The 15,519-nt window shown below is 49.1% G+C and overlaps 1 protein-coding gene across 1 annotated transcript; it reads right to left on the bottom strand.

Annotated features, from left to right (window-relative positions):
* Positions 1-4,874: 4,874 nt before the first annotated feature.
* LOC130037756 (cathelicidin antimicrobial peptide-like) lies at positions 4,875-7,032 on the bottom strand. Its single transcript, XM_056129683.1, has 4 exons — positions 6,850-7,032; positions 6,210-6,317; positions 6,029-6,100; positions 4,875-5,102 (listed from the first exon to the last, which is right to left on the bottom strand). Exons 1-4 carry the CDS (start codon positions 7,030-7,032, stop codon positions 4,950-4,952), a joined length of 516 nt encoding a protein of 171 aa, XP_055985658.1. The 3' UTR covers positions 4,875-4,949.
* Positions 7,033-15,519: the final 8,487 nt, after the last annotated feature.

The following is a 15,519-nucleotide window of genomic DNA, read 5'->3' as shown; positions in this document are numbered from 1 at the left end:
GTTATGACTGAGTGCTACAGGTTGTTGCTGCAGGACAGATTACCTTAAAATGCCCACAAACACAGACCCTGACCCAACCTGGGAGTTGAGAAAGGAAACATACTAGATAATTCCCAGAGTGAAAATGAAATGTTACTGGAAAGAGTTACCAGTCACCATGCCTTGTGTGACAGGGTTGTCCTTATCTAAGGAGCACAGGTTTGATGAACTTGTCGGGTCCACTGATGTTCACACATGAAGGCATGAAGGGCCCTTGGCCGTGGGCAACACCAGCCAGGAATAGGCCCTGCGACTCCCATGCAATCTAAAGCTATAGTGTTGTCCCCTAAAGAAGACTGCTTGATCATGTTGTCCTCCCTGCCAAAACCAGGAGCACATTGTCAGCCTACAACATGATATTTGACTTACGGTACCTGTAATGCTGTAAGCCCATATCATTGAAAGCTTGAACATAATGATTACCAATTCCAGAGAGAGGAAGCCCTGGGAGGGCTCAGCCCAAGCAACTAGACAGCCAACCAAACAAGGGTACAGAACAGGACCATGGAGGAGGACCGGTCGAAATACTTTAACTTTTGTCATCAGGGGATTATACACCATAGAGAGTAAAGGCAGAACCATCAGAACAGCTATTAGGTCAAGAGGAAGAAAGGTGCTGTGAAGGACAAAAGGTAATAATGCCAATTCAGTCCCTGGCATTGCATCGTCACCCAAGCACTACCAGGGCAAGCACAGATCCAGGAGTAGCCCCTGAGCACTGTCAGATGTGCCCCCCCCAAAAAAAATAAACTTTATTTGAGAATGAACACCTGCCATGACCCAGTGTACCCACCATCCTTTGATTTAGCGGATCCATCCATGAGGCAGGAGTAAACATTTTTAGAACTTTGATAATTCAGAGCCCCCAAAAAGCTGTGACCCAGACCCTATCTCATGGATCTCACATAGAGAAGGTCTTGTGCTACTTCCTCCTGCAGATGTTAGGGTCCTGTCTTTTCAGGTCATTTCTTTTCTGGGCAATATCAACTTTGAGGTTAATGTCATTGTTTACCTGTGGTAAACAATGGTAGGAGTGTCAGAGCCTAACAATACCCATTGTGGTACTCAGTGGCTGCTAAGACCCCCAGATAAGCCAGGAATTGCCTCTTATTACTGGCATCAAGTGCCAGGGGCAAGGAAGTACTGGGTCCATCCATGAAGGCACCCATTGCCGCTGGCCACAAGATTCATTCTGTGTAATTATCAGTCACTGACACTTGTAATTTGGAAGACTCTTGAGAACCACTGGGCCTGCAGGGGTAGGCAGTTGGTGTGCTTGTTGGTAGTTTCTGTAAGCACTTCTGCCTGGACCAGCTCTTTAATTGATGTGAGGACCTCTTCATACACACACACTTTGCCCTCCCAGCTATCTTCATACTCTCCTAATGACTCTGCTACCACCAATGGCTGATTGGGTTGATGGAGTCTGATTGTCCTACTGCCCCATCTTCACCATGGCCTTTTCCCCACTGGGAGCATGCTTATATAAGGTCTGGAGAAGTATCACTTAGACTTCAGGCATCTCCTTTCACAATGCATTTGCCAGGACCAACCACCGAGCTCTAAGAAAAGTCCATCAAATGAAACTACACAGGTTAGTTTCAAGCCTCATGTAGGGCCTGTGTCAACTTGCAACAGCAGCTTAGAAAACAATACAACAACAAAACAGCCAGTAGTATCTTTAGCCAGAAAGTGGAAGTTAAAAATCTGATATAAGGGGCTCGAGCGATAGCACAGCTGGTAGGGCATTTGCTTTGCCAACCCAGGTTCGATTCTCAGCATCCCATATGGTTCCCTGAGCACCACCAGGAGTAATTCCTGAGTGCATGAGCCAGGAGTAACCCCTGTGCATCACCGGGTGTAACCCAAAAAGAAAAAAAAATACCTGGTATAAGACCAGTGAGGTGGCTCAATGGTAAAGGACTTCCCTTATATATGCAAGGCTCTGGATTTGATTCCTGGCACTGACAATAAAAAATAACCTGATACCGGATCAGGGAGAAGACTCCAAGGGCTGGAGCCTGTGCTTTTGCAGCATCACCAGGCATGGCACAAAACCAAAAAGTGTGTGTGTGTGTGTGTGTGTGTGTGTGTGTGTGTGTGTGTGTGAGAGAGAGAGAGAGAGAGAGAGAGAGAGAGAGAGAGAGAGAGAGAGAGACTGAAACAAGGGGTGGTTCAGTGCCAGGAGTAGAGTCCTCACTTTTAAAAGGCAACAATTCCTTTGACAGCAAGAGGGATTCACTTTGTGAATCCACCCACATAGTTTCAAGAAACTTTCTTTGGCAAAGAATCCTCTGAATTTTGATGTGCTTTATCTCCAGAAGATAGAGGCATTAAGAGGGAAACTCCACCCCTCCTTCCCTCCCCCCCACCCCCCGCCCCTTTTGATCCCCAGAACCATACAGGATCCACAGTGTACTGCCAGGGGTCGCTTGTGAGCACAGAGTCAGGATTAGATCCTGACCACTGCCAGGTGTGACTAAAGCGCCATCCCCACCTTAAAAAAAAAAATGTCAGGGCTTGGGGGATGGTTCAGTGATTTAAAAAAAAAAAAAAATCACCTGCAGGCAAGTGGCTTTGGAGTTCTATTCCAGTGCAGTGCCGCCACAGGCACTGTGGAGTCTGGTGACTCTGCTATCTGTGGCCCTCTGTTTCACGACAAAATGTGCGATCTCCTGCCACGGCATGGTGAGTCCCACCACGACCCCAGCAAGCACCACAGTTAATTCAAAAGCTATGTGAGCAGAACAGCCAGGAGTGTGACCCCAAACATGCACATACCCCCCAAACCTGCACCACGACTTAAGTGAGCACTCAGCCCGGGGTGTGAGCTCTGGAACTAGATCAGCACCCTCCTAGCACCACAACCAGTCCTGGGAATGACCCCTGGTATCACAACGATAGCAACAAAGAAGGCATGGGAGAAGTGGGGTCAGGGGAGGAAGACGGAATATTTTTCCCAGTTTTGGGGCAATGATCATGGCTTCCTGACTCTGCATTCGGGATCACTCTTGACAGGGACTTGGGGGTTGAACCCAGGTAGGTCACATGCAAGGCAAGCACCCTACCTGCTGTACTATCTCTATGTCTCTGGTCCTGAGGTCCAATTTTAATCTCATTTTCTTGTTTGTGTACATATTTCACCTCTGGAGCCTTGCAGGACAGGGAGAGACTGTCCTTTCCTGAGTGGGTGGATTCCTGGAGATTGCAGTCACTCTGCCAGTATGCTTTAATATGCAAACTCACTAACCATTCCCTCCTCAGCCACACACCCTCCAGTGCAGGTGAGACTTTAACCTCAGGGTTCACTAGGAGCAGGCCCTGCACACAAACCCAGCCCTCAACATTCTTCAAACTGACCTGTCCCAAATCTGGTCAGCCCATGGACCTACCCTTGCTCACTCCGTCCTTCCAAAACCTATACCAGAACAAAGGCACACAGTCTCCTCACCACCCCCAACCCAAAGAGAGTGAATTTTTGTTTACTCTTTATTTTTATTTATTTATTTATTTATTTTTGCTTTTTTGGGTCACACCCAGCGATGCACAGGAGTTACTCCTGGTTCATGCACTCAGAAATCTCTCCTGACAGTGCTCGGGGTATCATATGGGATGTTGGAACTCGAACCTGGGTCTGCCGTGTGCAAGGCAAACACCCTACCCGCTGTGCTGTTGCTCCAGCCCCTACTTTTTTCCTTTTTAATACAAAATTGATTTTATTAGTTTATTTCTGGCTTGGGGGCAACACCTGCTGTGGTCAGGGCTTATTCCTGGTTTTGTGCTGAGGGATCACTCCTGGTAGGGTTCAGGGGACCATATGCAGTGCTGGGGATTGCACTGGAGCCAGCCGTTGTAAGACCCTACCCACTGTCTTATCTTTCTGGTGCAATAACAATCTTATCAAGTCAATGGTCACCTGATAGGTTGTGATATGTTCATTTCAACATACCTGAATAAAAGACAAAATCCTGGATGCATTTTTAAATAATGAAAGGGAACTGGAGTGATAAAACAGTGGGTAGGGTGCTTGCTTTGCATGAGGTTGACCTGGATTCCAGCACTGGCATTCCATAAGGTCCCCTGAGCACCACCAAGAGTGATTCCTGAGTGCCAAGCCAACAGCCCTGAGGTAGAGGGCTCCAGCCCCCCTCACCTGTCCCCTTTATCTCCCACCCTCCCCCCATGTCAGCAGGAGGGACATTAGCCCAGCATCCCACTCTGCACATGGAGTGGACTCCAGTTCCTCCAAGGGTGTCCAATGAGAAGGTTAAGAGATCTATGAAGGGTATGGAGAGGGGTCCTAAGAATGGATATGCTGTTTGGGACCCCTGAGCTCTGCTGCCTCACCCCAGGCCCTCCTGGGTAGAACAGCTCCCCATTCCCCTCTCCTCTCTCTCTGTCTCTCTCTCTCTCCACTCTTTCTCTCTCTCTCTCACACACACATACACACACACACTCTCTCTCACACACACACAACTCTCACACATACACTCTTATCTCTAACATGCTCTCTCACATATGCACTTTACACACTTTTCTCATGCACCCTTTTCTTTCTTACACACTCTTTTCTCTCACACACACTTTGTCTCCCACATGCCAATCACCCAAACCCACAGTTAAGGGCTCAGTAACAAGTGAGAAAAGTAATATGTAATAGTATTTTTTTTTATTGAATCACCATGAGATACAGTTACAAAGCTTTCATGATTGAGTTTCAGTCATACAGTGATCTAACATCCATCTGCCACCTATACATTTTCCACCACCAATGTCCCTGGTATCCCTCCCACCATCCCCACCCCCCACCCCATAAGTAATAGTATTAAGCAAGAAATAGTTAATAGTAATATGTGAGAAAATCAAGACAAGTGAAATCAAAGCCTGGAGGAGATTGCTTTCCTAAGAATTTATTTTTTAGACTCCAGAGTCTCATCAAGTCTCACTTGTCTTGGCCGAAGATTTCGAAGGAAATCCTTGATTCTCCGACCAATTCTCCCCAGTCTTCTGCGGATCTTCTGCGCGCCTCTCTTGAGGAATCCTCCCAGGCCCACTTGCTGCAGCTGCATGCAGAGAACAGAAGACTCTGTTCACCTGAGCTCCCTCCAACCCAGACACCCCCATCTCGGCTCCACTTCCCACTCAGGCTGTGATCTCTGGAGCACGTGGTCGAGTCCCTACCTCCACAGACACCCCCACAGACAGGCAAGGAAACAGAGCCTGGAGGTGGCAAGGGTTATTCCAGGGTCATGCTTCCTGGCCCCACAGGGATGCTGTGGATACATGGGCAGAGGGCGCCCTCCAAGCCAGCTACTCTCAACCCCCAGAGTTTGATAAAATAAATATCGGTGGGCCCCATCCAAAGTCTGATTCAGCAAATGTGCAGAAGGCCTGGGAATTTGCTTTTCTAACAAGCTCCCAGGTGAGAATCCCATTTTGAAAATCATTCCTCTGGGCTGGGAGATAAGCACGTTTTGCATGCAAGAGGCCTGTGTTTGGTGCCCAGCACCTCATGGTCTCCTGAGTTCAGAGTCAGGGGTACACTCAGAGCAAATTGCAGGGTGTGGGAAGGGAAAAGAGGGAAGAGGGAAAAGAAGGGGGAAGGGAGAAAGGGCAAAAGGGACAGTGAAAGAGAGAAAGAGAGACAGTCCAGCAGGTAGGGCTTTTGCCTTGCATGCAGCTGACCGGGATTCGATCCTTGGTACACTTGAACCCTCCAGGGGCAATCCCTGAGCACAGAGCCAGGAGTAAACCCTGAACATCACCGAGTGTGACCCAAAAAATAAAGAAGAGGGAAAAAGAAAGAAGGAAGAGAGGAAGAAAGAAAGAAAGGGGGGGGGAATCACAGCTTCTAAGTCAGCTATGGGGTTCAGAATGAGGGGGGAACCCAGGACAGGAGTCACTTTCTCTGCCCTGGATAGAGCAGCGGTTAATGGGTTTATGGAGGTTCAGCCATCACCTACTCGTCAGCCTGGGAGACGCCACTCACCTTTTCACAGTTGATGTCGAAGGACCCTGTGACCTGGTCCAGGATGACTGTCCCCATACACCGTTGCACCAGCTGAGAAGCAGAGGCCTGTGTTTAATGGACCCGCAGGGCTCCAACCTCCCAGCCTTCCCCCAGTGCTGGAGATGTCTCCGGCAGGCCAGTACCACATGCCCAGACTCACCCCATCCTCTTTGAAGTCACATTGCTGCAGTGGCATCTGCACTGTCTTGGAACAGACCGTCTCCTTCACCAGGAAGCTGACGGGCTGTGGGATGTTGGGGTCCTCATCCTGGTCAGGAGAGAAAGGGGGAAGCAGGCCTAAGGCTCTTTCTTGGCCCCCACCAAGAGAGCAGTGCTACGACAGCCCAGTGTGTGCTGGCATTGTGGCTTGATGCTGGGCGACAGGGGTGCAGACACAGTGCCTTCCTGGCCTCCCCACATGTACCAAGAGCAGACCCAAGACAAACTCAAATGTGGGGAGCTGAGAAAACAAGGCTACTGATCTCCGGCTGACAGCACCCTTCCCTGAGAGGTAGGAAGACAGTGGAGGTCAGGGATTCCCAGAGCAGGGAGGGGACTTCCCAGAGCCAATGACCCGACTCTTATTCCTGGAACTTCCAGAAGTTCTGCAAGCCAGCGTGCGAGTGAGGGAGCAACTCTCCCCTCAGAGGAATTTCTGGGGCAGGAAGCTCTCACGCTACCAAGTGGCACAACTCTGAGGAGAAATGGGACCACACTGGGAGGAAGCCATGACCCCTGACAAGATGCAGAGTATGAGAAAAGGGAGAGACACTCCTTCCCCCCACCCTTTCCTGACTCACTCCCGTGGGCTCCTGATCCAGCTCCAGGAAGCGGTAGAGGTTGGGGTCTGAGGAATCTTCGTTGAAGGCATCCACAGCACGGAGTATGGCCTTCTCGTAGCTAAGGGCCTGGGTGGAGGCTGGAGGGATCACCAGGCCCAACAGCAATAGTAACAGTGACCATCCTCCCAGGTTGGTCCCCATGGTTCCCAAGACTGCCTCTTTCTGGCCCAAGGAGCCTCCTTTATGCATGACCTGAGACTGATGCAAAGGCCCATCCAGGAACCTTCCTGACCATATGTGGACGCTTGCCACCATGTGGTCAAGGACTTGCCTCAGCCCCACTCTTGCCTCACAGGCCTTGCAGGGCAGCGACTAATGTTGGTCTCACATGCAAGGTGAAGAAATGATTTCTCCATTGCCCTGACAAGGCCTCAGGCTCTTGTGGGTCCATAGGGAGTTGTTATAAATGTCAGGGATCCTCCAGAGGCTTGAGCCATCCAGGAGAAGGGGGCCCCATAACAGTCCCCTCCAACATATTTCTTCAGCACCAAACAACACAGGAATCAGAGCAATGAAGGGTACCCACCTCAGCACCCCCAATCCTTGCACCAAGGAAGGGTACCCACCTCAGCACCGTCAAGCCTGGCACCAAGTGGGCACTCAATAATATTTTATGAATAGCAGTAATTGCCAGGGTAAAGATTCATGGGCGCAAAAGGTTTTGGGAGGATCCTCCCAGGATGGGAGATGCATGCTGAAAGTAGACTATAGACCGAACGTGATTGTCACTCAATGCCTCTTTTGCAAACCACAGAACCCAAAAGGAGAGAGAGAAGAAAAGGGAATGCCCTGCCACAGAGGCAAGGTGGGATGGGGGAGATGGGGGGGGTGGGAGGGATACTGGGATCAGTGGTGGTGGAGAATGGGCACTGGTAGAGGGATGGGTACTCGATCATTGTATAACTGAAACCCAAGCACAAAAATTTGTAAGTCTATAACTGTACCTCACGGTGTTTTACTAATAAAATTTTTTTTAAAAAATTAATTCACTGTCCTCCCATTGTTCATCGATTTTCTCAAGCAGGCCCAGTAAGGTCTCCATTTTGAGACTTGTTACTGTGTTTGGCATATCGGACATGCCATGGGTAGCTTGCCAGGCTTTGCCATGCGGGTGAGATACTCTCGGTAGCTTGCCGGGCTCTCCGAGAGGGTCGGAGGAATCAAACTCGGGCCGGCCATGTTGGTTGTGTATAAGGCAAACGCCCTACCTGCTGTGCTATCACTCCAGCCCCCCCCAAAAAAATTAATTAATTAATTTTTTAAAAAAAGATTCATGGGTGCAGCCAATTCCTAGAGACACATTGGGGATTTTTTTTTTAAAAATGGTTTTTTGGGGGGCTGGAGCAATAGCACAGTGGGTAGGGTGTTTGCCTTGCACACATCCAACCCAGGTTCAATTCCCAGCATCCCATATGGTCCCCTGAGCACTGCCAGGGGTAATTCCTGAGTGCAGAGCCAGGAGTAACCCCTGTGCATTGTCAGGTGTGACCCAAAAAGCCAAAAAAAAAAAGGGGTTTTTTGTTTGTTTGTTTTTGAGCCACAACTGGCAATGCTCAGTGGTTACTCCTGACTCTACATTCAGGAATCTCTTGTGGTGCTGTTCAGGAGACCATAGGAGATGCCAGGGATCAAACCCAACTTGGCCCAAATTGACATGTGCAAGGCAAGTGCCCTATCCACTGTACTATCTCTCCAGCACTTTGAAGGCCCCACCATCCTATACCCTGGACCAGCGCTCAGTCACATTGTGGCATGTTCCCTTTGCCCCTGTCCTAGTTTCTCCGCCACTACAATGTCCCTAAGCTTCCAGGGATGGCTCAGTGGTAGAGAGTCAGCCTTGTGGACATGAGCCCAAGTCCCATTCCTGGGACATGAGCCCAAGTCCCATTCCTGGCACCACTATGCTCAGAGCACCCCCATGGCCTTGCTGTTGAGATTTCCAGTGCCATAAGGGTGTGTGATCTTCACAGTCAAGTATCTGACTGCACTGTGAGCACCTCAGCTGAGTGTGCTCAACTATGGCAACAGAGAGGGTCAGAGAGCCAGTACAGCGGTAAGGCTGACCCAAATTAGATTCACACACGGTCCCTCAAGCCCTGAGCACAGAGTCAGGAATAAGCCCTGCTGGGTGTGACACCAAACGAAAAATCAAACATGAGGGGGGAAAATAAAAAAAATAATAATAAATTAAAATGTCCCTGGTCTCCACCTATATTCATTGAATGGTTTTTTTTTAATTGAGGCACCTTGAATTACAAAGTTACTCATGTTTGAATTTCAGGCAAACAATGTTCCAACAACAAAAGCTTCACCAGTATCTATTTCCCTCCACCAATTCCCCCAGTTTTCCTCCTACCCCCAGCCAGCCTCTAAAGTCGGCAATTCTTTTTGTCTGTGTTTTGGGGCAATACACTACATCACTCCTGGCGGAGCTCAGGGAACCGTATCGGGTGCTGGTGATGGAACCAAGGTCAACTGCATGCAAGGCCTTACCCACTGTACTATGGCTCGCTTCAGCCCCTTTTCTTTCTTCTCTTGTAGACACCGGTTCACAATACTGTTACTGATAGGGTTTCATGCATATCACTTTACCTCCTTTCAGCAGCGGCCTCTCCTCCAGAGTGACCACTTCCCTCTAATATTCCTTGTCATGGTATCCCTTCCCTATCCTATGCCCCCGATCCCCACTCCATGGTGGCAAGCTTCTGACTGAAGCCCAGTTCTCATGTTCTTCATTTATATTGCCTTTGGGCATTTGTTATTTCCCAACTGTGATTCTTTATATCCCACGTACGAGAGGTCATTCTGTGTCTGTCTCTCCTCTGACTAACTTCACTCAGCATGACATTTTCCAGCTCCATCCATGTAGCAGCAAACTGCACGACTTCATCTGTTCTTACAGTTCCTTTATGTGCATGTACCATAATTTAAAAAAAAAATCTTCTTGAATCACCTTGAGATAGTTACAAGCTTTCATGTTTGGCTTACAATCACACAATGATCAAACACCCATCCCTCCACCAGTGCACATTCTCCACCACCAATATCCCCGGTATACCCCCCCTTTCCCACCCTCCCCCTGCCTCCATGGCAATTTCTTTATCCATTCATCTGTTCTTGAATAAGTTGTTTCCAGATTTGGGCTATTATGAATAGTATTGAAATGAACATAGAAATGTAAATGTCTTTTTTTTTTCTGCTTTTTGGGTCACACCTGGCAATGCACAGGGGTTACTCCTGGCTTTGCACTCAGGACTTACTCCTGGCAGTGCTTGGGGGATCATATGGGATGCTGGAGATTGAACCCAGGTCAGTTGCATGTAAGGCAAACACTCTACCCGCTGTACTGTCACTCTAAGCCCCAGGAGTGTAAATGTCTTTTATGCATTGTGCTTTTGAGCCTTTAAACCCCAAAGGCTCAAAATTGTGTTTCTGAGCCTTTAGAATATATTTCAAGAAGTGGAATTGCTGGGTCATATAAAGCTCAATTCCTAATTTTTCGAAGAATGTCTATATTGTTTTCCAAATAGGCTGGATCAGGGAGTCGGAGAGATCGTATAGTAGGTCGGATGCTTACCTTGACCTGAGTTTAATCCCTGGCATCCCATAATGTTCCCCACCACTCCACCCCTGAGCACTCCTGGGTGACGCTCAAAAATGAACAAACAAAAAAGGCTATACCAGTGGATATTCCACCAGTAGTGGATGAGGGTCCCTTTCCCTCACACCCCAAAATCCATGTCAACATTTGTGGTTTTTATGTTTTTATTCTTTTAGAATTTTTGTTATTGTTGTGTTGTTGATCTGTTTATTTTTTGTGCCACACCCAGCTGTGCTCAGGGCTTACTCCTAGTTCTGCACCCAAGGATCACTCTGGAATTGGGGAACCGTAGAGGGTGCCAGGGCTCAACCCCAGGTCAGCTGCATGTAAGGCAAGCACCCTACCTGCATCACTATCACTACAACCTGTTTTTGTTCTTTATGATGTGTGCCAATCTCTCTAGTGTTAGGTAGTGATTAGTGATGCAGAGCTTTTTTTTTTTTTATGCCTCTTGACCATCTGCATTTCTTCTTTGAGAAAGTTTCTGTTTATCTCTTCTTCCCATTTTTTTATGGAGTTGTATGTTTTCTCTTGTAAAGTTCTACCAGTGCTCTATATTTATTTTGAGTATTAGCCCTTTATCAACTGAGTGGTAAACAAAAAATATTTTCTCCCAGTCTGTGGGAGATGTCAGTGTATTCTGATTATCATTTCCTTTGAGGTCAGAAGCTTCTTAATTCAATGTAGTTCTACATGTTTACCTTTGCTTCTGCTTGTTTGGCCAATGGTTTTGAATCTTTAAGGATGCCTCTAGCGAAGGGACCACTATGACAATGATGGTTGGAAGTGATGGCTCTGGATGGAAGCTTCATGCTGAAAGTGTGTAAAGGATCAAACATGACGGCCTCTCAGATCTGTATTGCAAACTATAATGCCCAAAAGGAGAGAGAAAAGGAAAGAAGAAAAGTGCCTGCCATAGAGGCAGGCTGCGGGGAGGGGGACTGGTGGGAGGGAAACAGGACATTGGTGGTAGGAAATGTACACTGGTGGAGGGATGGGTGTCGGAACATTGTATGACTGAATCCTGATCATGAACAGCTTTGTAACTGTGTAACTCATGGTGATTAAATGGAAATAAATAAATAAATAAATAATGCCTCTATCTTTATCATTCTTGACTGATTTCTTCATTCTTTCTTACACTTCTGCCACCACGGGTAGGCCAGCCCCCAGAAATACAGGGGCTACTCTCAAGCCTGTTCACAGCTCAGAGGCTGGCTCCCTGCTCTGCTCCTGATCCTCAGCCACTGTTTCCCTCACTAAGGTTTCTCTCTGGGTTTGTCCCCTGAGTCCTTTCCTGACTCTCCCCAAACCCCGCTTCTTTTTTATTTTTTGCTTTTTGGGTCACACCTGGCGATATACAGGGGTTACTCCTGGCTCTGCACTCAGGAATTACCCCTGGCAGTGTTCAGGGGACCATATGGGTTGTTGGGAATCGAACCCGGGTTGGTCGCATACAAGACAAATGCCCTACCCTCTGTGCTATTGCTCCAGCCCCCAAACCCCGCTTCTTGAAGGGCCTACCTGAGGATTTGTTCCTGACCTCACACCTCCCTGGGATCTTCCCTTAGGAGGCTAGTTCTCATCACCTCAACAAATCCAAAATGAATGCCATGTCTGGTGGAGGGATGGGTGTTCAATCATTGTATAACTGAAACCCAAGCACAAAAATTTGTAAGTCTACAACTGTACCTCATGATGTCTCACTAATTAAAAAAAATGCATGTCATGAAAGCAGGGTGCCAGTGTATAAATTCTCGGGTGAAAAGCACAACACTTAAGCCTTCCTGGGGATGCTGCTCTGACTGGCTGACTCCCCCACCGCCCAGGCCACATCTCTCCTGTGAAGCTCCAGGTTCACCTCTAGATGCCCCTGTGCTGGGTTCTAGACTCACCCAATCTCAATCCTCTCTCCCCTGTTGCCTGTGGTTACTCCCGACTGTGTTCAGGGGTTACTGAAAGCAGTGCCGGGGCTAAACCCGGGCCTCTAGCATGCAAAGCCTGCACACTAGCCCTTTGAGCCCCCCTCTGTGGCTGACCTCAACCCCATTATACCCACCCACAGTCCTACATGCCCCCTAGGGCTCAGGCTGCTAAATGCACCCCAACCACTCCGAGTTCAGATTCTTTCTCTGGACTCTGCTATTCATCCCCGTGTAGAACCTTCCCTGACCTCCAGCCAGACACACTGACCTCCTGCTCTTTGCCCCACAGCTTCCAGAAGCCTCCTTGGATTCTATACAATGACTCCTGGCACAGAGTCACGGGTGGGCTGGTGCGTGAGGGGTGTGGGGACAAGGGCTGGTAAAGCTGGCAGGCCAGCGTGACAGAGGGATCCAGAGCCAGCAGGCAAGTTTCAGTGCCAGTGCCCTGCTGAGAGCAAGGCCTCATGACTATGACCCCAGGGTTGATCTGACACTCCCTGGGCCCAGGAGAAGACTGCAGACTTGACAGGGCCCCTGGGAAGCAGCATCTGCACGCAGGCTGCTGGTTGCGCAACCACTGGGAGAAGGAAGGGGCAGAGGCTCTTTGCAACCCGGTTTCCAGCCCCAGCATTGCCCCAAGGCCTCTTGGTCAAGTGGCACTTGCACATCAGCTCCTGCACAGTGGGGTTTCCAGCCCCAGCATTGCCCCAAGGCCTCTTGGTCAAGTGGCGCTTGCATATCAGCTCCTGCACAGTGGTTAGGAGACCGGTCACCCCAGAACTCAACCCCTCAGGCTCCAGCTGGTTCCAAATAAGAGCAGCTGTGGGGCTGGCCCAGGCAGCAGAGAGGTTACTCCTGGCTTTGCACTCAGGAATTACTCCTGGCGGTGCTCAGGGGAACCATATGGAATGCTGGGAATTGAATCCGGATTGGCCCCATGCAAGGCAAATACCCTACCCGCTGTGCTATCGCTCTGGCCCCCATAACACATACTTTTTAATTAAAGATGGGGCTGGAGTGATAGTACAGCGGTAGGGTGTTTGCCTTGCACGTGGCCGACACGGGTTTGATTCCCAGCATCCCATATGGTCCCCCGAGCACCACCAGGAGTAATTCCTGAGTGCATGAGCCAGGAGTAACCCTGTGCAATGCCGGGTGTGACCCAAAAGGAAAAAAAATTTTTTTAATTAAAGAAAAAGGGGAAGAGCTGGAGAATAGTACAGAGAGTAGGGCACTTGCCTTGCATACAGCCAATTCAGGTTTGATCTCTGGCATCGTGTATGGTCCCCCTAGACTGCCAGAAGTCATTCCTGAATGCAGAGCCAGGAGTAAGCCCTGAGCACCACTGGGTATGGCCCCCAAACAAACAAAAACAAAAAAGAAAAGAAAGTGGGTGGGAAAAATAGTATAGGGGTTTAAGACGCCTGCCTTGCATGTGGCTGGCCGACCCCAGTTTGACTCCTGGTACCCCATAGGGTCCCCTGAGCACCGCCAGGAGTGCCTGAACATAGAGCTATGAGTGACTCCCAAGCACTGCTGGATATGCCCCCCCCCCACGCGCAAAAAAAAGAAAAAACAATAAAGGAAAATAAAGCTTTTATCAAAGGAAAACTTACAAGCAATAGGGGCTGGTGGGAGAGGTCAGAGTGATAGCATAGGAAGTAGGGTGTGGGTGTTTGTCTGCATACAGCTTACTGGGGTTTGATCCTCAGCATCTCATATAGTTTTCTGAGCACCACCAGGAGTGATCCCTGAGCACAGCCAGGTGTGAACCAAAATCAGAAAAAAGAAAAAAAAAAAGAAAGAAAGAAATTTTTCTCATGGGAATGGCCAAGGTGGGGGGTATTATTCACTCTGTCCTTTGCAGGAGGACTCACTCAGAGCCAAAATACTAAGTATAATTGGGGACTTCCACCCCAAAATAAAGTACATGCACTGAGTATAAGTACCTGTACTCTAAGAAACAGCAAGGGGGTTTTTATACCTGTATGTCTCCACCAGGGCCCAACAGCTGAAGACCTCCAGGGCCCAGCCAAGGCCATGCTGGGACCACTCTCCACACACTTGGATGAGCCTCACGCATAAAAGAACTGGCAGAGGAACCCAGGTGTGTGGGACCCGGAGCTGAGATCTCCAAGCCTGCACGGTTTGGGACTGGACCTGCCAGTAACTAGACAGTTACACCCACCAACTGCCGTGTAACTCCAACAACGGCCAGGATCCAGAGATTATCACACTCAGCTCCCGGAAGCGCACGGCCGCATTCGCGGCCACGTGACATCTTATCATCTCATTCCTACTTTGGACAAACTGGCAGGCTACCAAATATAACCTGCCCACACGGCAGAGTCTGGCAAACTCCCCGTGGTATACCCAATATGCCAAATACCAGTAACAAATGGGTCTCATTCTCCTAACCCTGAAAAAAATGCCTTGAATATGGCACTTTAAAAAAAAAAATTTCAGGGCTAGGACGAAGAAGACGTTACTGGCACCTGCTCGAGGCAATCGACGAACAACAGGGTGGTCGTGATCGTGATCATGATGTGTATAAAGAGCCTTTTCACAGTGGTGCTGAGGTACGGGTAATGGTGCTACCAGTGATTCTAGGCTAACCAGGATGTCGGTTAGCACAAGATTCAGAGGCTGTGATGCTGCTTGTCCCTGCAGGGCTGAGTATTTGGCCGCCATGGTGGTGCTGGGAGCCCACACATGTTCATGGGTTACTCCTGGCTCTTCACTCAGGGAATCACTCTTGGCAGGGTTTGGGAGAACCATATAGGGTTCCAGACATCAAACCCAGGTCAGCTGCATTCTAGACAAGCACCTTACCCACTGTACCATCACTCCAATCCACCCTCCCCAGTTCCTGGGAGCCAGCAGTCACTCCTGATGATATTTGTCCCTGCACTACAGTGACAGGTTGGTGCTCAGGCCCTATGATGAGATACCACTCAGGGCCAGCTATTCTGGGGCCACTAGGGATACACCAGGCAGTGCTAGGGATCAGCCTCGGGGCCTCATGCATGCCAGGCATGCACTCCAGTCTCTGAGATAACTCCCAGCCCCTCATAATCGTCCTTTTATCACAGATCACACAGA

This window comes from Sorex fumeus, unplaced genomic scaffold (genome assembly GCF_029834395.1).
Source record: "Sorex fumeus unplaced genomic scaffold, SorFum_2.1 ptg000072l, whole genome shotgun sequence".
NCBI lineage: Eukaryota > Metazoa > Chordata > Mammalia > Eulipotyphla > Soricidae > Sorex > Sorex fumeus.
This window is presented reverse-complemented; position numbering and strand designations above follow the sequence as displayed.